This window comes from Cyprinodon variegatus, unplaced genomic scaffold (assembly GCF_000732505.1).
Source record: "Cyprinodon variegatus isolate N-32 unplaced genomic scaffold, C_variegatus-1.0 Scaffold2, whole genome shotgun sequence".
Classification (NCBI taxonomy): domain Eukaryota; kingdom Metazoa; phylum Chordata; class Actinopteri; order Cyprinodontiformes; family Cyprinodontidae; genus Cyprinodon; species Cyprinodon variegatus.
Genome location: NW_015150455.1, coordinates 2768282 through 2793000, shown reverse-complemented (window position 1 = coordinate 2793000; position 24719 = coordinate 2768282). Strand labels below are relative to the sequence as shown.

The following is a 24719-nucleotide window of genomic DNA, read 5'->3' as shown; positions in this document are numbered from 1 at the left end:
TCTTCTTTTTATTTAATGTTTTACATAGTTACATAACATTAACTTCAATATTGGCTATATTTATGAAATTGCACAACACTGACACTTAAGACTTCATGCAGAAAAGCCTGATTGTCTTGAAAGGGAAAGCGTTTAAAGAGCAGACCGATGCATAGCGTGTGAGAGTGAGTGTGTGTGTTGACGGCTGCAGGTGGGCTATCTGTATGACCGGCTGTTGATGGACTGTCTCATTCTCTGCTGAGGGGAGAAAGGTTATCTCGGTCTGTGTGTGCGTACAGGACGCCGATGGAGAACAGTGTGTACGCACTCCCTCCACAATGGATGAAAGGTTATCTTTTACACACGCCGTTTTTGTAGACTTAACCCCCACCCTGTGAGGTCACTGCTCTGATGTCACACGGCTTAATTTTAGAAAAGGCTCGGTACATTGAGCCAACATTGTGTGGAGAAACGTCTGATGAGGTAAAACTGCCAGGCAGCTGAGAAAACAAGAATTTCTATATGTTGCCTTGGAGATGCATTAATAACCCTGAAGGCCGTCACATGTCAGCTTATTACACCAACCTCAGTGTTTTCTTTTATGTATAATATATAGTGATGGGTGGTACGTGTTTATTCCCCACATTAGATTGGTCTCAGGTAAAGAGTTTGAACTTAAGGCATCATCCAAAAAGGTTTCATAACTTCAAACCTACTTTGGGAAAGCCTCCAATAAACAATTTTATTAGGGGATCTATCCATAGCATCAATTTGGCCTGCATTTCACAATCACAAATCCATCATAAGTCCTCGCTACAAGCGGAAAGATAAGGCCAGATATAAAATAATGGGTTCAACTTTGAATTAAAACTACACATTACTTTATATAATCCTTTAGGGCTGAACAGGATAAAAAAAAAACATGTTCGAGGCTGAAGAAGACTTGCATGGGAAATAAAAAATGTTGGTTCCCTGTTTAATAAAAGAAAAACCCACAAAGGTTACAGAAATAACTCGACTCCGAAAACAGTAATAAACATTTTATGAAAATTAACAGCTGAAAGTCAGACATTGCTTAGCAGCCATGCTTTGTTTTGTCATCAATGTTCCCTTTGTGTCACATCCAGGAAGGATGGCTACAATCCAATGGAGCTTTAATTTCTGAATAATGTGAAGCTGTAGTCACAGGAACATCAAGCTGCTTGGAGATGCTCTTCTAGCCTTTACCTTTGACATCTTTCTAACCTCCTAAGACAACTTTTTCCTTTGCTTCCTCTGGTCCATGTTGAGTGTGGTATATACCATGTCACTTAACAGCACAGTGACCACCTGCAGCCTTACATATAGACCCACTGACTGATTACAAGGTTGTAGACACCTGTGGTGCTAATTAGTAGACAAACCTTGATTTAATATGTTCCTTTGGTCACATTTTCTAGGAGTACCATCTTCGTCCAGGCCTGTTTCATGAATTTATATTTTAAACTCATTTCGATGAAGCATGGTTGGAAATCAATATCTTATTTTTTCTGACTTTTGTCAGATTTAGGTTATTTCTGTGACCTTTGTTGGTTTTTCTTTCATTAAACGAAGGGTACCTACATTATTGTCTATTTGTGTATGACTGGTGCAGAGGTTCAAACTAAATGAACGTACAGAGCTATGAAGGAGGGTTTATATCAAAGCATATTGATGTGCAAGAAGGTCCCAGTCAAAGTTCAGTTTATATATGTGAAATTCTCCATACAATCTGATTACGCTTAAACTATTTTGTAAAAAATAAAGAGACCAAAAATACTAGCAGCTGATTACAAAAGTACATATTTTTGTTTGTTTTTTTTTTTACTTCAAAATGATGTGGTAGTCTATAGCACAAAAATCTCAATAAAACAGTTTTTTTAAAGAACCGGTAGTATATACTGAGAGGCTGTGCTTAGTGTTTCCCTCGGCCTCTCGTACCCTGTCCTGCACTCTGTGGCCTCAGGTGGTAGGAGTACAGCTTGGCTCGACTTAAGGCGTCAGTCAGGTGCACCAAGTTTAAACCGCCCACTGAAACACAAGCAGAAGGTCAACTTTAAGAACCTGCTAGTGTAAAGAGTCTTGTGGCAGGATGCAGGGACTTACGCTGACTCTGTGCGCGTAGGGGAACGTCATGCAGGAGGGGAGTCTTAGAGCCCTGAAAGGTGCGTCCTCTCTGTGCCACAGAGCTGCCTAAATGAGGCGACAAAGGACATTTAGATGACATTGGAGGCAGGCTTTATTTTGTACCACATCATTTCTGAATGCAATAAGATGAGGCTGCACGAATCATGTTCCACTAACTTCTACAAATAAGTCCACTTGTCTTGAAAGTATATAGATAGATACTTTTGTAAACCAGGAGTTTAATCTTTGCCTCAATTAGTCTTTTTCACATTAGTGCTGGTTGCAAACTTTGAGGAAAATCACGAATGAAAGATAGTTTGACAGGCTTTGAATTATTTTGCACAATTTGAATTGGAATAATATAGTGGTCAAATATAAATTATGAGCTGATGTTGATTTCTGCAGAACAGTGAGAAATGTTTGAGAAATTCTGGATATGTTTGTAATGCTTGGCTTAGTGGAAGATCAGACGCTGCTGACTTCAAAGCAGCTGACACAGGTTCGATTTCCAACCTGAGCCATTTACTGCATGTTTGTAATGCTCTAGTATAGACACTAATGAGTAAAAGCCACTAGTGCCACAAAATCCTGAGGGGGCAAAAAAGAAAACGGGTCAAATGGTTGAAGGGAGCAGCATAGTGTGTCAAACATTCTTCTGCTTCTTGGAAATAAAAAAAGGACGGAGTGAGAAAATCCGCCCTGTGTGTGTAACATAGTGAGGTGTGTGTGTTGGGCGGAAAGCCCTACGCAGTCGTTTGACATTCCCTGTGACAGCTCTGAACTTTTCACAGTGCCAGGAACTGTCAGGTAGGGAGAAGGAGAGACGGAGAGAGGAAGGGGAGGGGGTGCAGCCGGACCGAGGATCCTTCTGAGGGTGAAGGGAGAGCACGCAGGCTTGTGTGCGTTTCTGCCTGTCCTCCTATCATCACCTAGTGATGTGTGGTGAAGGTCGGGCCCGTCTGAGGGAGCGAAACCACGGCAGAAGGACCCGGCTGATAGGGTCCAGATATGAACACTGCTGCTTTACACCTGAGAGCTTTTCATCCCAATCCCCAGCTTGGACTTCACAGGACTGCTGCTAACTGCTTTATCAATTTTCAAAACATGTTTTTCTTTCCAGAGAACATGTTTGTGCAAATGCAGTGACTACAATGACATAAAACCAGCGATGTTGGATCATTCAAACAGCCGCTGTGTTTAAATTATCTCACAGAAATCTAAACATAACATTTAAGGATTTTAAGAGTCTATTAGGGAACAAAACAATTCCATTAAAAACTAGATACACACTATTTCATGAGCCTTCAATAGTTTTTTTGTTTAATGAGACACACTAATAAGAACTAGTATAGTTTTCTGGTTATATATACTGTCCCTTCAGCAGATTCCATCACCTGAGCTCTGGTTCTCTGCAGCTCCTCCGGATATGCACTGAGCCTTCTAGTGGCTTGTCTGATTAAAGCGCTCCCAGCCTGTTAGTTTTGGTAGGTTGAACCTTTCCTATGTTTATCTGATAGAGCAGAGCAGTTTTCCAGCCAAGGCTGCTTTAAACCTGTCTGCTGTGTTAATTTGTGATTGCTTCCAACACTTTCCAGATTTGTTTAGAAATAACGTTTTTCTCATGTTCTCGTGAATATATCACTCGAAATAAAAAAAAAAAAATCACTAAATTTGGTGAATGTAAGTTGAAATTTTTATAAAATATTATTAAATGCACTGGGAAAAAAAAATAGTATCCTTGCTCTCTTACCATAGATGCTCTGCAGCACAGAGCTCTTACTCGGTGCAGGTTTACAGAGCGCAGTTCTGTTTTCCACTCTTTTCCTATTGTGGATCTGGTTCGACTTGCTTGGGCCAGCTTCTTCACAGCCTCTCCCCTCCCTCCTCTTGCGTGCACGAAACCTGAAACACCCCCACCCCAAAAAAAATAAAAAAACATCTCAGGACGGTGTTCAAAGACCCAAACGCAGGCAAGTCCCCCACGCTGATGCTCACGAAGCTTAAACAAGGTAAACAGTTTATTCAGCGCACTTAATAAGCAGCATGTAGACAATCCGAATGTGAAAGTTGCAGAGAAACAGAGGGCCTCCTGCTGAGGACTGGCATGCTCTGAGAGAAACACAGCGAGCTTCAGAGGGAGAAAGGAGCTGCTGGCAGCTATTAGAGCAGCGCTGCTGAACTTTTAGCCTCTTGTTAGACTTTTATAAAAGTTTTAGATTATAGCCTCCCTGGTTTGACTCTCTCCCCTGCGGCTTTCCCGCTGAAGGCATCCAGAGCAGTTTAGTTTCGGGGGTGGGGGGGTTATTACAAGAGGAAGAAGACACATGAGGGCACCACATGAAACCTCCAGTATCCCACAGTTGAACACATTGAATTTAAAGAGCTCCGGTCCATGTATGAACAGCGACTCACCTCTGCCACGCTTGCTGAATGATACGGGCAGCCTCATTCCTCCTCAGGTGCTCCTTCTCACGCTTCCCCACTAATCCAGCTTGTGTGACACCAGGCTGCGTTTTTCTCCGTGGTCTTTTGGGATGTGAAGATGAGCTGCTCCTTAGTGATGGAGTTCGGCCTCCGAAAGCGACCTCTGAGGTCGCCTCCTTGTGGTTCTTGTGCTTGTTGGGGGAAGAGTGCACATTGTCCTTCCTTCTAACATCTCCAGAGCTCACCTGGGTTTGGTCTGAGGAAGCAGCGGAGGCGACTGAGTGAGTCCGCTCCCTGGCTTTGGGAGCTTTGGAAGGTGTGGGTGTTAGATTGGGGGGCTCTTTGGAGGCGGCAGGAGAGAGAAGTTTCTTCAGCCTGGTGTGCTGCTGAACTTCAGGCTCAGCATTGATGCTCTGTAGGGAACTACTGCTCACAGCTTCTGAAGCTTCAGGTCGTTCAGCTGCAGTGCTTCTACTGGGAAACGTGCTCCTCTTGGCTGTAAGGCAGAGTTAAAAGTCAACCATATAATTCCAATCAAAGGAATAAATCAGTTTTCTTTATTTGTGCCAGTTATCTGAAAAAGTAAATAGTTACTTCACTAGTTACTTGAATCAAAAAGTAACTCTGACACCAAAAAGTAGTGAATTTATATTAAATGAGATGTTTTTGTTCATTTTTAAAATGAAAATTCCTAAAAATGTTATTACTGAAGCTTGTTGTACAAAGAAAAAAAAAATTAAACAAAAATAAAATTTTCAACACTCAAAAAAACACAAATAACCCAAATGCAGGTTTATGGAAGCCAGGAGCACGGGTGTACCTGACCACTGTGAAAAAAAGAACAAGCACACAGCTGCTGGCTGAAATTTCTTAACTCAGCCGGTAACCAGGAGCAGACTGGGAAAACCTGCTTGTTTGTTTAATTTCTGGCAAATGCTGCTTTTTTTTCTTCCTCTCAAACACATACTTTGGACTAATGTAAATCTCATCAAGATATGTTTGGTGATGTAGATATGAAGGACTGTATAAGTCCATAAATAGTACCTGAAGGTTCCTGCTTAGACTACTTACTGCTAACCCCCCCAACCTACCAAAAACAACCCAAAATCCCTTAATAGGCAATAAACTCATTAACCGGCTCCTTAAATGCACTGGCAGAGGGCACATATGTTCTTAATCTTAAATATATTTTACCTGGTAACCTAAAGGCTATATGCAATAATATATAAACATTTAGGCAGTTTATGAAGAGCCGCTACAAAGAAATATCTGAATTTTTGATTTGCAGAATTAAAGATTGTTTCTCAATACCCGTAATATTTCTGTTATTTTAAGTATACATTTAAAACACTTGTTTTTTTCCTTTCTAAGGTTCGTCAACTGAAACTAACCTCATTTTTATCTTAAGCCAGTTATGATGAATGGGCTATGTTAGTGTTTTCTCCACTAGGTGTCTGCTTTTCTCTAATCGCTGCTGCCCTGCCTTCCAGAGACCAAAAGTAAAATGCACAAACAGCATTGATTCTTTACTTTCACATATTTTGTGTAACAGACAAATTCAGCGTATGGTAAGAACAACTGAGCTACTTTAAAGAGAAACTCTTTCGCTGCTCCTCGTTTATGGAATAGCCTCCAGCTGGACCTTACGGAGGCTCCTTACCTGAGGAATTTTATAACAAGGCTAAAGACTTTCTTTTATTAACTGGCTTTTAACACTGGCAGGACTTAGATGTTGTGATGTTGTGTATTTAGCTTAAAAAATGAATGCCTTATTTCATATTTTTATGCTGTATTTTATTATTTTATTGTGTTTTATTATTTTAGCTGTGCTAAGCACTTTGTTTTAAGCTGTAGCTGTTTTAAATCTCTCTACAAATAAAGATGATGATGTTGATGAGAAAGAGGTTACAGAACAGCCCAACACTGTTAATAAAACAATTGAAAGTGTTTGCACCTTTATGTCTCCCCTCTTTGATTTTTCTCTGTTTCTTTGAATCCACAGAGGAATCATTCATGCTTGGATTTTCCACGATGTTCATTAAGAGCTCCGCCTGCTTTGCTCGTTGAATTGAACCCCTTGGTTTGTCCTGAGATTGCTGCGCTGCTCCTCTCCTTCGCTGCTCCTCTTCTCTCTTTCTACAGAAAAAAACAAAACAAAACGGAATAATTCGTACCACATAGATTCCACCGCAGATGAACCTAGAGAGAGAGTTTTAACATTTAGCAATGCTAACAGTAACCCTTTGTTTAATCAAACTCCATCCAGAGCTTCAAACAATAAGCTAACCCTGCTTCACTCTTGTGCTCACCTCTCCTTCCAGTATTTTCTTACACTACAAAAAAATAAAACAAAAATTTTCACTTATTCTGTAATATTTTCTGGCTTAGCAAGTATTAATAAATGTCATTTTTAATCCCCCTGTTTGAAACAAAATCTATCAGTTAGAACAAAGGAGAAACGGATGAGCAAATAACAGGCAAGGAGCAAACTGCAGGCCAGAGACAGTGGGAAGATGCATGTGTTTACAGATGACAGAGAGATGGATGACAGGGACAGACAAAGAAGAGTAAAACTATAATAAAGGACAAATAGGTTGAAAGACCCCCCCCCCCCCAAGACACCTCATCATCAAACATCTCAGGTGCGTGTGTCTCTGTGTGCTTTGTTCTCACTTGGCTGCATCTTTGCGCAGTTGCTCGTGCCGCATTAGGAGCTGCTTTCTCTCCCTGAAGGCCTTACGGACGGTGTAGCCCTTGTAGACGGCCTGGATGGTCGCAGCGGCGATGTCCTGGATGGCGGCTATAGACAGAGCGCCGTGCTCCAGCATAAACTGGGTGACCTCACTGTGCCCCCCCAGTAAAGCGTAGTCAAGAGGGGTATATCTGCACAAAGCAAACAGAGTTATAGAACTCCCTCCCTAGCCTCCTTACCTCCCCTGCCTTCACCCCTTGCCTGCCTCCTCACCTCTCCTCGGTGTGCTCCATTTGGTTTGGAAAGGCATTGTAGCCCAGGAGCAGTTTCACAGCATCCAGATACCCGTTGTTACAAGACCAGTGGAGCGCAGTCCGCCCCTGTCCTCCCATACAGAACAAACAAGGCTCACATTATTTGACCTCTTTTAGACCCCGACTCAGACACAAGTGTGACTGAAGGACATATATACAAGCGAATCTTCACCTCCTTGTCCTGAATATTTGGGTCGGCGTTGTTCTCCATGAGAACAGCCATGCATGTGATGTAACCACCATATGCGGCACACTGCAGCGGAGTACGTCCTGCGTGATCCTGAAACCAAATTGAACAAATGGAAGGTTAGTTCAAAGGGCCACATATCATGGAATACAAATGTTTTTACGCTTAAATATACCTTTCCATCATTAAATCATACCCAAAGCATCTGAATTTATGCATTTCTGAGTAATCCTCATAAATGTTGCTTTCTGAACGGCAGACTCCTCCCTATCTAAGTAAAAACAAGTTTTCACCAGATAATTGCTGTTTTATGGAGGACAGTTATTAGCCACCCCCTCAGGAAGCATCTACTGTGACCAAGCTGTTCCTGCCTGGTATAAAACACACCTACCTTCACTGATCAGTGAGTGGTGATGTGAGGTAGAGCGGTATTGTTTCAGCTCACGGTTAAGATGAAGTGGCTCTATAGAACCTAATCTAATCACAGAAAAGGTTCTTCTTTAACTAGTTTGCCGCTGCTTGGTTGCCGATCTTTGAATTTTTGCAGCCTGGCAGCATGCACATTTCCCCATTCAGAATAAATGAGCTGCAGACTTTTCACACACAAATAACTCATGACTTCCGAGACAGAGAGAAGGGAGTCACAGGAAACAAAAAGCAAAGTCAGAGAAAAGCAGGAGAATCATGAGTTAGAAAGATAGATTGTACACTTTGGAGTCCAAAGTTTTACAGTTTTAAATCCTTTACAAAGAGGCCAACAGCCTCCAAATTAAACCTCTACCGTGGTTTTACTCAGATTCTAAAACTTTGAAAGAAACACAATTAAGTTGATAAGAAATAATGCTGATTTTAATGTGGACTTAATCAACAATAGTTTATGCTATCTTGAAGATTTTGTTGTGGACGGTAGCTGCCTTTTAAAACTAGGAACTCAAGGAAAAGGTTTTATTGTGCAATTTTTGAATAATTCAGGCTTTAATAAAGCCTCTGAGGCCCAAGAATGAATAGTTGGTGTCTACAGGTAATGTTAAACAGATTTATAGGCATTACGTTTCAAACAGACAGTCAAAAAAACAAACAAAGAAAAAAAATCATGCAGTTTAACAGAAAATAGTAGATATGATTACTCTGAAATGTGCTGTACTATAAATGATAAACTGAATCATTCAAATAACTCATCATAATAAATCAGTTTCAAATGAAGACAGATACCCCATACTGAAGCGGTCTTTCTTTTACATTTGTCATTTACAATTTAAACACAGTCCCAGATAGAAGAAAGGGGAAAATAAAGGTAGATTAACTGATTTATTATACTTTGAATTCCACCTGTAAACTGTATCTTAATTTCCTTTTATGCAAGATTACGGGGGATGTTTGCTGTCGGTCTCCAGCAATTTCACCTATGCATGCATGAAATGAAGGTGCAAACCCTTTCACGTCAAAAGTAGCAACAAATGCACCACCCTCCGGTCCTTCATGAAATTATCCATTTATATACAATCAATTCTTGCTGTGCACTAAAAAAGTGACAACAAAACTCTAAAGTACTTTAAGCTTTTGAAATTGGCGAAATATTTAGACCTGTACCTGTACGTTGGGACTGATCCCGTTCTCCATCAGTATCTGGCAGACCTCAGCGTTCCCCCCCAGAGCTGCCCAGTGGAGAGCAGTATGACCGTCCACATCGACCAGGTCAACACAAGCAGAACCTGCATTCCGTGTGTTAGGGAAATACATTGAACAAAATGGTTCATTGAAAAAAATATCTGAATGAACCGATTTTAACACTGACAGATGTGATTAACACAAAGGTGGAAAAAAGATGCATGGTTTTTAAAAGGATTTATCACAATGACTCAAACATGTTCATGCATATGTATTCAGCCCCCGTGACTCTAATATCTCTAAATAGAGGCTGTCTGATAAGCAAATTAATCCCCCACTGTGTGGCTTAATATCAGTATGAATAGAAAAAAAATAAAAGAGGAAATAAAGTAATTCTGTAAAGAAATAAGAGGTCTGTTAAAAAAAAAAAATATTACTAGAAAAGCCATGTATGGGAAACAAGCAAAGATGGAAGAATTTCCTCTGCTCAGATGAAACCAATGCTTTTTAGGATTGGACATCACACTAACAACATCGTCCCTCCTATACAATAAAAAAAGTGATGCAGCATGATGCTGTGGGGATCAGCTGGAATGAGGAAGCTACTTAGGCTACGTTCACACTGCAGGCCTTGATGCTCAATTCCGATTTTTTTTCGAAATCCGATTTTTTTTTGTTGCCGTTCATCTTTCCAACTATATGTGACTTGTATGTGATCTCCTGTGTGAACTGCAGTTATACAATGCAAGTGTCCCGCATGCGCAGAAGAGGACGCAATGACGTGAAAGGCCAGCATGCTCTTTTTTTTCTGGAAGTATACATGGATGGTAGTGCCGGCGCGCATCTAGCGGTCTTTTCCAACCATAAAAACACAATTTTTTCAATATGGTTAAACATAAATACTGCTCTCCGCATCATCATCTGCCATGGTGTTTGGTTTTCTTCCCACTTCTGCGTAGCAAGACGCAGAATAGTGACCTTTGTCGGGTATTAATGACGATCAGGTCGGATGAATCCGATCTGGCCGTTCACACACGACGCATTTGAAAAGATCAGATTCGTATCGGATTCAGGACCACATAGCCAAGTGGCCTGGGTCGTATTGGAAAAAATCGGATCTGTCTTGTTCAGACTATTCATTAAAAGATCAGATACAGGTCGCATATTGGCAAAAAAATCGGATTTGGGTCACTTCAGGCTGCAGTGTGAACGTAGCCTTAGATGGAAAGATGAACAGACTTGAGATTGAGCCAGAGGTTCCCCTTCCAGCAGGATGACAACCTTGAACATACAGACAGAGCTAGAAGGGTTTAGATCAGCAAATATACATGTGTTGAGGCTAAACCAATATTAGCAGACATTCTTTATCCGATGACTGACCTAAAGCTTAAATTTGTAAAACAACATCTGTTTCGAGTTGTTAGTGGAGACAAACCCCAAAAAGACCTGCAAATGTCGTTATAGAGCATGCTTATGGGGGAGAGAGCTAAATGCACATGTGTTTATCCAAAACTATACATTACATACTACTTAGTGTAGGTCTATCATATAAAATAAAAAAAGTATCAAAAAGTGAAAGACTTTGGAGAACTATGGCGTCACCTTTGATGAGAGTAAGGATAACATCTTTGTATCCCATCTCACAGGCACGAAAGAGTGGCGTGTGCTTCATGACATCCAGTGAGTCGACTGTGGCTCCCTTCTCCAGCAGCAGCTTCACTGTGCTCACATGGCCGGACAGGGAGGCTGCATGAAGCGCTGATTAAACACAAACAGACAAAAATCACCTTTAAAGATCCAGCAATCGATACTAAACGCCTTCCTCTTCTCCCTCTTTCTTCACTTATCGACTTAAAATCAGCTCTCCCATTGGCTGGAGCTAAACAGAGGGCATCTAATGTGCATCCAGTCATGTGAGTGAAAACTGATTTGGGATCCGGTCATTTCTACCACTGTACAATCCAGCTTATAACTATGACTGAAGAAGATGTTTATATATATGAACATTGCCTGCCTGGCTGCTGTTCAATGGGATACAGCCATTTTGATCATATAAACACAGTATGGAATGGATTTGAGCGCTATGCTGGCCTTATGCAAGGCTTGGTTTGAAGCGGTCCAGCGTTTCTCACCGGTGCCGCCGTATTTGTCAGCCATATTGATGTCGATCCGGGTGGCAAGGGCAAGCATTGTGCGGATGACGTCATCACTGCCCTTCCCGGCGGCCCACATGAAGGCTGTCCGTCCCTCCAGGTCAGGTTCATCTTTCACAGATGGGTGAGACAGAAATACACCAACAGTCTCCTGCAAGCGCATAGAAAGACAGCAGCAATTTATTGATGGTCTTTACTGGACTCACTGACATAAACCTGTTTTTTTCTTTGCTGAGCTTGAGCATAAAGATGCACCCAAATCACCAGCAGGTTTTTAATACCACAGGCTTTTTCTTCCCTACAGCTAGAGAAGGTTAGAGGAAACCGTGTTAAACTCACAGCATTGTTGCTCTGAGCCCCATAATGCAGTGGCGTCGCTCCTTGGCTGTCTGAAGGAATTGTCCCCGATGTGTTTCTCTCCAACAGCAGATGGACAATTTTTGCATGTCCTGTGTTTATTAATATTGGGAGGATATGATGTTAGAGGGGTAGAGACATGAACCACACTGTCAAAAATATCCAATAAAATCTATCAGGAGGGGATTCAAAAAGTTTGCGCGTTCTCGCTACCGCAAGTCATTCATCCCTGCTCCCATCAGACTTTACAATGTGGTACTATAACTGCAATAACTTCTGCAAAAACTAATGTGCAATCACTATTTAATACCCTGTGCAATATCTCAGTGCAATAACCTGTGCAATAATCCTATATATATACTTTACATATACTATATACTTTTAGTGATCATAAATCTTGTACATTTAAATTCCTTGCATTACCATGAAACATAAAAACAGCAGCAGCTTATACTAACATTCTCAGAGAGCCTACTTAAATATGACATGTTAAAAGTGTGACTTTTCCAGACACCATTACATCTAATAAGAGATGTTAATCTATTCCATTTTTCATTCAGAATTTATCAATTATTTTTTAATTGAATTGAGCTGGATTTTCAGAGAGCTCAGGCCTTTAAGTTTAGTTTAAAACGTAGAATAATAAGGTTCACCATGGCTTTTTGGCTTGTGTTTCTAAGGTAGAAAGTAGTTAGAACACACAAAAACATGTATACAAGCAAGAAAATAATTAAAGAAGAGAGGAAGTAGAACAGAGAGGAAATAATAGAAAAAAATAAATGAAGGAGACGGGAAGGAAAAAGGACACAGGTAAGGAAGGGAAGAAGGAACTTCATGAGGAAGAAAGAAAGAAACTAGCCAAGTAAGGAAGAACAGAAGGAATGTAGCAGGGCATGTGTGAGGAAGTAAAGATACAGAGCAAGAAAGGAGACATTCAAGGATCAGCGTAAAAGGAGGAAGGAAAGAGAAGGAAGGGAGGTAGGATTTAAATTATGAACGAAGGACAGAAGGAAGGAAAAAGGATGGAATGATAGAAGGAAGGAAGGGATGCAGAACCACAGGAAGGGCACAAGGATGAAAAAAGTTAAGAGAGAAGAAAGGAAAGAGAGAAGGGTAACATTTTAAAGGATCTGATTGGGATTCAAGCCAGGAATATAGAGGTTTCTCCATAATCTCACAATAAACAAGAACACTAAAATCTACTTTCTCATTTTCCTCTGAAAGTACTGCATCATAAGTGTCCACACAAATTGTCATTGTCACTTATCTGACAGCTGTTTGGATAAGTCAGTCCAAACCAAAGTAACAGAGAACCTATAGGGCTGTGTTTTTACTCACCAAGCAGTGCTGCCCAGTGCAGTGGTGTCCTGAAGAGGTTATCATACGCTGTGACATTGCAACCCTCATAGGACGTTAATACCTCAACCACTGCCTTGTTACCGTCGGCAACAGCAAAGTGCAAAGGTGTCCGGCCCTCATAGTCCTGCCAGTTCAGCAGGGACTCTGTGGGTGCTGCTTCCTTTACACACAACAATACAAAAAAAAAAAAAGAAGAGGAAAAATATATGCAGTCTGATGGGAGACGGTGTGCAGATCGAGTTAATTTCTGAATATAAGTGGCCTTTAGCATTTACCAGTATGCAGCGGACAGTTTGTGTGGCGCTGGCCTCCTGACTATGAGCAGCCCAGTGCAGAGGAATCTTCCCCTCACTGTCCGGGATGCCAATGTTGGAATCATGCTTGATGAGAAGGCGGACGTGCTCTGGTCGGTTATAAAACGCTGACCAGTGAAGAGCAGTTTGCTGTAAAAGGAAATAAAAAATATATAGATGAATGAATGAATGGATGAATGAAGTCTTAGGAGACAGAGAGCTTCCACTTATGTTCAGAAAAATGACTCCACTATGACACGGTCAGGGAAAATAAAGGAACGTACAACACAAAGCTCACACTGAAGGGCCGAGGCGGAGATTCTAACCAAGATACAAACTCCATGACGGCTGCTCGGCTATTTTGAGATGGGCTGAAACCACCATCATCTGACGCGATGATGCATATTGGATTATTACAAAACTAAATACTGATGTCAGATACCCATCAGCTCCTGCAGACAGAGGAGACAGTGTGTTTGTGGTCTTATCAGGAGAATACAGAACAAAGCCGCAGATTGTTGGAGCGCTTGCTGTTGTGTGCAACGATTTGAGGAAACCGTCTTGAGCCGGTCAGTTATCTCTCTTCAGGTCATTGGGTAGACGCCTAGACTGGATGTTTTCTAACTGAGACACTACAGCGGAAAAAGTATTTCATACCGTTATGATTTTTACATTTTAGTGTATTACAGCTAAACTTTTCAATGCTTTTTTTTTTTTTTTTTTTGGAGTTCATGTGATGGATAAAGGTTGGTGCAAGTCGGTCCAAGCATCTTCTGCTCTGTTCTGGTAGGTTTAGAGTTCTGGCAGAAATGTTCCATCAGTGCTTTTTGAGATGTTCAGGACTTCATAGCAAAAAAATGTAAATCAGTCATTTTTCTTCAAATAAGTGCATTTTATTTCTTCTTCTTGCTCTGATTGTGTTTTACTTACCTTATTTTAATCATGTAAAGCACTTTGCATTTGTCTTTGTACTGAATTGTGCTATACAAATAAATGTGCCTTGCCTTGTTCCTTGACTTGAGCAGGTAAATGAGACACTGCCAATGGAATAAGACAATTTACATTTAAAATAAGAAATTTCTGACAAATTTTCCAAAAGGTTTTTGCAGTGTTGCTAATATAATCTTATAACCTAATCTAGCTATAAACCTCTCCACAACCGCTGAAGCTTTGACAGAGCAGCTGGCTGTAAAATGGGGTTAAATGAGGACCCCATTTATGATTACTCTGGAAAGTGGATGCTTGCACTGAATTTTATCCAGAGGTGTCAGAGTAAGGGGAGCCGAATACAAATGAAATAAAACATTTTCAGAGTTTTGATTGTAAATTCGTTATTTTCTTTACACTTTAAAACTATGGACTACTTTGTTATGGTCTATGGCACAAAAACCATGCACCATATGCCAGGGTTCTGAAACCTGTTCTATAACTTTTTAATAAAACATTTATTATTATTTTTGTCGCCATCTTAAACAGCCAACAGTTTATTTATTTATTTTATCAAGGAAAAACATAAAACAATGCATAAAGATGTAGCATGGATTGACTTCTTTAAGGTGTATACAATTTTTTTTATAATAAAACATAATATCCAAGCTAATAAAAGGAAAATAGCTCTAAAAAAATATTTCTGGTTATTAAAATGTCATTCTATTCAGAAAATTCAATTGAAATAGTCTTTATAAAAAGCTTCTATTATATCTGTGTGTGTTTTCTAGAACCTTATTCTTATCCTGGATGTCCACCTCTCCAGGCCCGATGTGTTTCAGCAGCAGTGCGAGGGCTTTAGGAGATGGGTGTCGGGTGGCCAGGTGGAGAGGGGTCATTCCCTCCAAATCCTTCTGCAGACAGTTGGCCCGTCTGGACAGGAGTAACTTCAGGAAACGCATGTTTCCCTGCAAACACACCACCAAAACACACCATGCTGATGGGAAATCTCAGAAATCAGCCATTCTTCTCAATATTATAAACCAGTAGCAGTGTCACCCATACTCCCCCCAACCCCGGGGGCCCCATGCACCCTGTTTTTTTTTCAGCCGCGTCTGCTTCAATCCGCAGGTCATCCATCTTCGTTCCCGTCCCCCTGCCTCGCTCCTCAGCGCTTGTGATGAGCTGTTAAACAGTAAACAGCGGCCACGTCTCTGCCTGTCACCCCCCCTCCACATCATTATCACCCTCACTCCTGGCCTCTTTAACTACCAGGCCCCCTGGGTGATGCATCGCAGCGAAGAGCTCAGGCCGTGCACACATGCGGGCGCTTTTTGTATATTTGCCTTTCTGAGATCGCAAAAGCCACAGTCTGACAGATCTATCTTGTGTGTGAGCATGCATCTGGACTGTGAAAGAGAGCACGCGTGTTTGTATGGGTGGATCGGTGTGTGTGTGTGTAATCCTGTCCTCTCCATTCTCAGTCCAATTAGATCAGTAATCCCTGGTCTCTCTTGCTGTCTCAGCCGCTTATTGATCAGATGTCAAAGAGACAGGGCTTCCAATCACTTGTACCTCCCCCCCCCCCAACTCTCATACACACACACACCCCTACACACTTGAAATCGCTGAGACCCTAACCAATAACCTATTACCTTCCATCCCGTCTTCTTCTCGTCCTAACGATATGATGATCCAGCGTTAAAAGTAGACCCTACTTGGTGATAAAAGAGGTGGTGAACATTTTTGCCACATCACTTCCCAAAAAGGATGCTCCCACTTGTCCATTTTAACATGTGGGAGTATGATAGCATGATTTAAAAACTCACAGCTGCAGTGTTTGTGTTCAATCAATACATGTCACTCAATAAACCCTCAGGTTATTGTTGCAGCCACTAGGGGGCACTAGTTCCCTACTAGAGCTGATTTAACACCACTTTCATCTTGACTGACATGTTTTTTTTTATTATTCCATATGGTTTACCAAATTTACAACAAACATTTTAGACGTGAAAAGGTGAATGTTTGAGGGTGTGTCTGTACCTTCTGCGCTGCAAGGTGCAGAGCGCTCCTCTGGCTGTGGTCCGTTTTGTTGACCGAGGATCCGGCCTTCAGCAGAACCTCAGCACAGTCCAGTCGGTCGGCCAGCACACAGTACATCAGAGGGGTGCGCCCAAACTGGTCCTCATGGTCCCTCAAATGTGGCTCGGCTGCACACAGATTTGGGAGGATATGTTAAGATGGGATGCAGAGTTTGTTTTAGAGATAGAGCATCCAGACATAAGCAGAGGCTAACTCCTAACCCTGAGAATCTTTAATGCATGTCCTCCCCTTTCCTCTCTGCTCATTTCATCCCTGCCTAATACAAATAAAGGCTACTAGTTCCAAAAAAGTACATTTTGAATCCACAAAAAAACTCTGCTCTGACTATTACAGCTTTCTTTGGCCATCTAAAGGAATTTATATAATAATTCTATTACTATTCAGAGTTTTTTATTTCTTTATACTTTGCATTTTACGTTAATCTTAAAGCTTTTAATGATTTATCCATGATTTTCCAATTCCTTGGCGTATGATATAAAACAGGAGCTTATCTTTTCTACTAAAAATAGAAAAGACAAGACGAGCCATTTAAGTTAGGTAGTTTGTGCTGATCGTTTTTAATCAGGAAATGCAATAGGAGAGACCGCTTCTCATTTAAACCTTCCTATATACACAGACTAAGTAATAATTCAAAGCTTCACAAAGCTGGAGGAGGATAAAGAGAAAGGGTAGTTAGTTTCTTTAAAGGCATACCAGGAATTAGCCTTTTTTTTCTTCTACAAAATCAAATTTAAAACTGTGCATTCTGCCAAATTCAATTGAGATTTCAACTGAAAGTATCTTGTTTTGGGTTCAGTCTGAGCAAACCACTGTCATTTATTTTGAATCACTAGACTGCAGTCTATGTGCTTTAGTTCTTCAAATTGGAAAATGTTTTCAAATGACCTTAATGTCATCCACAAAGTTTATTTATTCTCTCGTTAAACAGGGCGTATGTTTGTTCTTTAACATAAAAACTCAAATCAGATGAATCAACGAGGTATCAAATGTTCACACTAAAAGAAAAATTCCAGCTGATATTTGTGATTCTCTGGAATATTGTTCATCGCAGATTGAGACAGATTATGTAATTAAATGTTGGGCTGTTATATATTTCTCAGTTGCATGAAGCTGCAGCAACTGAGAACACATTTAAGTCTTTTTACTCAAATCCAGTAGATGTACTGAAAGGGTGCAGCGATAAGGAGAGGGAGCAACTGAAGATTCAAGATGAATGCCAGCCAGCCGTCTCTGACCTGTGATCAGTTTGACGAGGGCGCTCCTATCCCCATTGACAGCTGCCGCGTGAACCTGCGAGCCGGGGGAAGCTGATCCTGAGCTGGACACCGCTGAAGCCTGCAACAAAAACACGCCGAAGGTTACAACTCAACCTAAAGCAACACAGGCTCACTTATTAAATGGGGAATATAATGAGCCTATACAGCTTTATGTCCGTCCACCTCGCTCTGAGCAACATCACCAGCTCTTTATAAAGATGGCCTGAATCAAATAAGACAAACTTTGGAGAACAGATAAATACATCTTTTTAGCTCATCTGGAGTGGAAGTGGGTTTTAATTAGCATTTCCTCTTTAGTCTGAACAAATAGAGTAATCTACAGTAGATCTAAAAAGCATTACAACTCTATCAAGCCTAGGTTTAAGTGACAAAACAATTTAATCAAACTAATATTAATATGCTGCACTAATACTTCTACATGGTTAGAGCGATGTTGATCATATCTTTAGTGTTTGGTCTTCCTGGGTTCACATTTACCACTAATTCTAGCTAATCTAGTCAATTTGAAACAAAGTTCAGGTGTCCTGGTTGGTCGTTTCCTGACACTTTAGCTACAGCTTTAATTCACAGAGAGGTTTAAAAAGATCAAAACAATATATCAACCAAAAAAGGCAAAGAAACAGGTAACAGACTCTGCAGAAGGATAGAAAGCAGCACCAAAGGTATATACATAAAATATCAATCTTCTATATTCTCCTTATATCTGATTTAAAAGAGCAGTTCTTCAGAAAAGACATTGGCCTGAAGTTTTACACAGGGGTGGTCGTATCATGGTATAAGGCTATTTTTCCTTAAAAAACAAGAGTTGGACTGAATATTGAATATTTCCATTGTCATTGTGTGTTCTTGCATTAATAAAAAAAAAAAAGTCAACTAGAATTGGAATAGGCAAAGCTGAGAGACTCCAACTAAAGAAAATTGAATGCTGAAATGAAATGTAAAGGTCCTTCAACGACGTTTTATTTAAAGAGTCATGCCGCTCGCATTCCTTTTCATTTGTTTTAATATTATTGCCTCAAGCACATTTTTCAGGCTTAAATGTATAGAATTATTTGAATATTGAAAGCATTTTTTTTACATTAAAATGTTTCTATTTAATTTATTTCTACATTTTAAAGCTGTTAGATGACTTCGGTTACCATCTGGAGTTATTCATTCACACCTCAAGCACAATAAAACGCATTTTCCAATAACTTCATAAAAGAAGTGATGTGGACTGACAGCATAAGGTGTGTGTGTGTGCACACTGATACATGTATGCTGGGTGTCTCCTCCTGCTGAGGGGGTTAAATCTCTTCCTGGCCCCACTTAACCAGAACCCAGTGAAAGCTGGGTAATCTGCAGACAGGAAGCATCTGGGGAGGGGGGGGGACCCTGTGTGAGCATGTAGGAGGGGGGTCTCTCTTCATGTCTTATTCATGTCTCATTAATACTGCAGCAGGCCTGGCTGTGTTAGTGTATGTGTGTGTTGGGGTTGGGAGATGTGGGATGAGCCCTGTGGGGCAAAACATAGAAATCAATTATTGCCCCTAAACACATAAACGCTCGAGGCACAAACTCTTCCTTACAATAAGATGTTGTTTTTTTCCCCCCAAAACCATTTCATCACTAGGCCTGAAAAGAGAACTGATTTAACACTAAAGATGCAACAATCAATTACCCAGAAAGAGGAATCTGATTAATTTTTCCATTTCAGGGCTCCAATTAGTGAAAATCTGGAGTCATAAAAAATAAAATAAAATCTAGATTTATTAAATGCATGAAAAATATCCTTACATTCTTATGAAATAAAATCATCAAAAACTTGTTTGATGCCAAAAAAAAAAAAAAAAATCAGATAAAAGTTTGATGATTAAAACAGCCTGGTTCTACTGAAGTTTTTTTTTTTTTCCTGTAAAATGGGATTTTTTTCTCCTCACTACATGTATGCTCAGTGTGAAGGATTGCTGTAGAGTCAATGACATGATGCAAGTGAACGTCTACTGTTTCCACATCCTCATCCAGGAGGAAAGAATCCTGCAAGTCTTTGACTCAATACAATGTCTGGTTTTTCTTAGAAAACTTAGAACCAATCTGACTGCATGATATGTTTAAATTGTCTCTGTGAAGGACCTTAGGATGACATGTGTTTTGAATAGGCACTATATAAATAAAGTGAACAGAATGAACTTGAATTATTAAATTGCATCATATGAATAAATCAAACTGAATTGAATTAAACGGGAATGGATGGATGCAATCCTTTTATTTTATTGGCAGCATTATAACAAAGTGGCTGCAGATGTTTATTATTAAACTAGAAAAAGTCTTGAAATACAATTTTTTCCCCAACCTTATCTAAACTACTAAAGTTTTTTTGATAACTAAATTCTTAAAAAACTGATCAATTAAATGAATGAAAGTACTCCAGGTTGGTGCTTTATTTTCCTCTCTTTCTCCCTTTGGTCCCCCTCATAAACAGCGCTAATGTAGACACTGCGTGCAGCACGGCAATTACTTGTCATGCTTGTTGTTTTCTCACGCTCTGCCAAGCGGTGGTGGGGACCTGATGCAAAGAACATCCTTGTGTGTGAAAAAGAGGATGGTAGAAAAGAAATGGAAGATGCCGCATTGTAAAGGTGTGTGTGTGATTATGTCGCTGCGTGAGTACTTGGCCCATGTGCCGCGTCATGGAAAGCGATCTTCCGTGAGAGGCAGAGAGTTTTTACGGCCACTTCACCAAGATTAACCACAAGCCTCTCTAAACATCTCTAATTACCAAGGATTGCTCAGTCAGAAATGCGCACATACACGCATGGAGCCTTCTATTACTAATATTAAACATGTGCAGAAACAACAAATGTTTTATTACTATTTTTGAAGTTAAACAGTATTCATCACCCCAATTCGAACTTTTAAGTGTCCTGCAAAACTTTTCCTCTACCTCACATTTTCTACCTAAATGACATTAATTACTGTATTTCACTGAAATGTTAGACAAACAAGTTTTCAAACTCTTACAAATAAAAATCTGGATGTATCCTGAACATTTGGACTCTGTTTAGACTTAAGGGGGAACCTGGTCACTGTAGTAAAGGAATGTGCTTTGATTAAAGCCACTCCACTATACAGTAGTGCTGGTTGGATCAAACCAGAACTATGCCAGAGGTTGGACCAAGTCATTGGAATAAATACTGTGTGATCAAATCTCAAATAAATCTTAAGTTGATAAAATCATGTCAAAACTAACAAATCCAAAGTCTGGTCCAAGACCTGTTGCTTAAATTCTACGTAATTAACAAGTTATAATGACTCAGGAGTCACTGAAACATATATATAGCAGGGGAATTATATTTTAATACTCTGTTCTTATTTAAATTATTTGGACTCAAATAACAACTCCAAGTTATTTCAAGTTAAAAAGCCCATGTCCACATCAAGTCTCAAGTAGGAAGCAAGGAGGTAGGAAGAAGAAGCAAGATGCTTCAAGAGGCCGCCTGACAATCCAATCTGGGGCAAAGGAGCTATACAGTTTCCCACAATGCTTTGCAAGGCATGACATAATGGCACAGCCTGCCTCATGGAATTGTGAAAAATACATTATTTCTTCTCCTGTACTTTGTGTGACACATGCACATTTACACAACTTCATGTGTTTGGGGTTCCAGTCATGTGCTATATTTGTTTAAGTGGGTTTTTGTAGTTTTTGTGTCATGACCCTGATTTGATTGGCAAGGTGTTAATTTACATAGCACATTTTAGTTGCAAGATGATTTAAAGTGCTATAAATTAAAAAAAGAAAAGTACATCAGTGACATTAAGTCAAGAAAAACAAAAATGACACATTAAAATAATAGGATTACATATAAAAAATGAAACTAAATTATTGATATTTAAAAGTTTTGCCTGTGAACTAAAGTAATAATGTTTACCGTCAAAGGAAAATCTAAACATCAAAAATGTGTGTTTCCTTCGTATAATGGAGTCCGCAAGGCTGACCGAATTCAGCACAGCAGTCCAGAGTTCCTTATACCCATGATAGTAGTAGTTTTAGAAAAATAATCTTGCTGTAGGCTTGCCAAAACCAAAATCAGAAATGATTCAAACAGAATTCCACCTGAGATTATTTTACACTTTTGAATGGAGATATGGTTGCAAAATGCAACATCAACCAGCATCAACTTCTCAACCAAATATTCACAATGTGCTAGGAAGATGAAGGCATTAAATAAGACAGTTGTAACATAATATAAAAAAAATACATTATATACATTTTGAGGGGCTAATATAAGTTGATTCACTTCATGGAGCCGTTTTAATAGTCCTCCATTTAGAAGCATTACTAAAAGCACAAAGTGTTAATCCATCCTCTGATTGCTTTACTGTCTTGAAAACAGACAGCTATATCATAGCTACCTTCAACTTCAATTTAAAAAAAAAGGACAGTAAAGTGTAACAGTCTGTAAGAGCGACATATCCTGTTGCATATCTGTTCATCTGTTTTTTTCTCTTCCGTAACCTTATAGGTTTCTGTTTTGTTATATTTAAAACAATGTGTGAAAAAAAAAAAACTTTTTTTGGATGTTCAGTCAGTATTTAATGCAGTTGGTAAAAATAAATCAATAAAAATAAATATTTGCTTTTATTATTCAGCATATTGTAAAAACTTGAACCTGTTCTGGTATGGAAAAACCCTCTCGATGCAAGCGAACATTTAGGTTAAGATATTATTTGAGAAGAAGTAAAACAAAACATGCATTATTTTATTTGCGTGGGTCAATAAGATAAAATCCTGATAAGATCCAGAGATTTTTATTTTTTATACAGCATGACAAAAATAGAAAAGTTCAAGAGGTCTAAACACTTTTGCAAGACAGTGGCTCTTCTTTACATTTGTCAAGTCTACCTGAAAGGCTCCAGCTGCTGAAGGAACAAAGCAAATCAATTATGAATAATCTTAAAAGCAAAAAAAAAAATGGAAAAAGTGATCATTCGGCCAAAAAGTGACATGAGAAGTACAAGTCAATACCTGAAGCCGTGTGTGGGACATTCATAACCGCCATACGCAGCCAGTTAGAGTTTCAGAAGGAACGCGGCGCTCTAGAAACACCCACCGTGCTACCAAATTTGGCTAAAAAGGCTCTTTGAGATGCAGTGTCTGCAGTCAAACAAAGGAGGGTGTAAAAACAACACAAGTACCCGTTGAGAGGTTTGGAGTGGTCTCATTTAGCTATTCATACGTGTTCCTCGGGGAGCGCTCGGCTTGTTAATAAGAAGACAATAACTCAGAGCAAACCATCGATCAGCGGCTGAGGTCCTGACCAAGTGATTGTGCATCTGTATGAGTATCGACTCATGCTGATGCTGACATTATTTAGTCTTTATTCATATTCCGGCTCATATAACCACTTTATGACTTTAACAAAGAATCCAGACACTTCCCTGAGACCTTTCAGCGACACTACAGGTGTGCAGCACACAAACACACTGGGCAGCCTCCACATGCACTCAAACCCTAACCAGCATGTCAATAGATGCCATTGAGACAAGCAGGTAAAGAAACCAGTGCATTTGTGCAGTGCGTGTTTTTTTTTTTTTTCTGAATGGTCCTCTGGCTGTCCATCAGTGTGAAGGTGTCTGCTTTTGACAGACGAGAGCCTTGACATGCTGGGTAAACCTGGGGGCCACACAAACCCATATATAAATTGCTCGAGTAAAAGACACACAGATTTACAGTTTATGAGTCATGACAGAGTGTGTTTAAGTTCTCAGTCGACGTGGGGTTATTATATCTGCTGTCTAGGCCACCTACATGTTCCTCTGTGCGTGTGTTTCAGAACAGGTCTGTATGTCTCAGATAAAAAGATACACGCTGCAGGAAACCAACCCCAGGTTTTGACTGACAGGTAAAGAGGTAGGAGGAAGGATAATATCAGTCCAGAGGGATGGCCAATCTGCAAAGCACTATTTCTGGGGGACTCCCCAGATCCCCAAAGACCAATGAGCCGACTCCCTCAACTGGTTGGGGGCCGAGCCCCGGGGGCACAGCGGGGCCAATCAGCAGGAGGCAAGCGGGCTGAGTGACATATAGATCTGCTAATTTACATCATTACCAGAGTGCATCCCGACAAATGAGCCCCTGGGGCGTGAGCCAATCACCTGGGAGAGTAATGCAATTAGGCGGGACTAAAGCTGTCAATCTCACAGCCACGGGGGTCAGCGTGCCATGCCTATGGCTAAAACATGCTTGCCTGCTTCCTGTTGTTCCACACATGAAACAGTCAGAGGTTTCCATACACTCATCAACATGAATATGCTTTTAAGTTAAGACTTTTATCAATTCATCTAAAGTGCTTTTCCCTGTTGGTAGGCTGTATAACTTTAATGTTTGCTGTAAAAACACCCCGACGAGCATTAGTTTGAATATCACTTAGCATCTTGCACCTCAATAATATGGCTTTAATGTTTGGTTGGATGTTTGATCACTCCACTTCTCAGATTTAAAATAGCAAAGACGTTTAAGCACACACACTTTTATCACAGGTGGGATCAGGATAAACAAGGACAGCGGTGAGCAATTAGCTGCATCTTTACGCTTTATTCATTCCAATGATGAATGATGTAAACTTCGGACTAGATTCGTCGTCCATATTTCTAGTAATAGATGTTGGTTTTGCATCGTTTGGGTAGGAGTGGGATGATGCCGTGTTTAACTTTGTTTTATGTTTGCACAAATAACTAGGTCTATGTGTGAGTATTTGCATACATCTGCATGTGTTGGTTTCTATTTGCGCCTCCTGATAAACAGTGGGCAAAGTGTTGTGGAGCATAGAGTCTAACCTACATAGAATAAACAACAAAGTGTTTATTTTGTCCTCCAGGCAGGCCTGCATTTGATCGGCATGTTTTTAGCTTCATCAGA

The 24719-nt window shown here is 40.1% G+C and overlaps 1 protein-coding gene across 1 annotated transcript in view; it reads right to left on the bottom strand.

Moving 5' to 3' along the window:
* Positions 1-25: 25 nt before the first annotated feature.
* invs (inversin) overlaps positions 26-24719 on the bottom strand; it is a 29458-nt gene continuing 4764 nt past the window's right edge. The window contains exons 3-19 of the mRNA XM_015370640.1: positions 17777-17876; positions 16482-16648; positions 15233-15406; positions 13494-13661; positions 13198-13378; positions 11842-11951; positions 11482-11653; positions 10952-11107; positions 9332-9453; positions 7727-7834; positions 7514-7620; positions 7222-7431; positions 6503-6684; positions 4537-5044; positions 3875-4026; positions 2104-2190; positions 26-2028 (exon numbers count right to left, since the gene is read on the bottom strand). Coding sequence (XP_015226126.1) covers positions 1913-2028; positions 2104-2190; positions 3875-4026; positions 4537-5044; positions 6503-6684; positions 7222-7431; positions 7514-7620; positions 7727-7834; positions 9332-9453; positions 10952-11107; positions 11482-11653; positions 11842-11951; positions 13198-13378; positions 13494-13661; positions 15233-15406; positions 16482-16648; positions 17777-17876 — 2820 coding nt within the window. The 3' untranslated portion in view covers positions 26-1912. The remainder of the gene's footprint in view (positions 2029-2103; positions 2191-3874; positions 4027-4536; positions 5045-6502; positions 6685-7221; positions 7432-7513; positions 7621-7726; positions 7835-9331; positions 9454-10951; positions 11108-11481; positions 11654-11841; positions 11952-13197; positions 13379-13493; positions 13662-15232; positions 15407-16481; positions 16649-17776; positions 17877-24719) is intronic.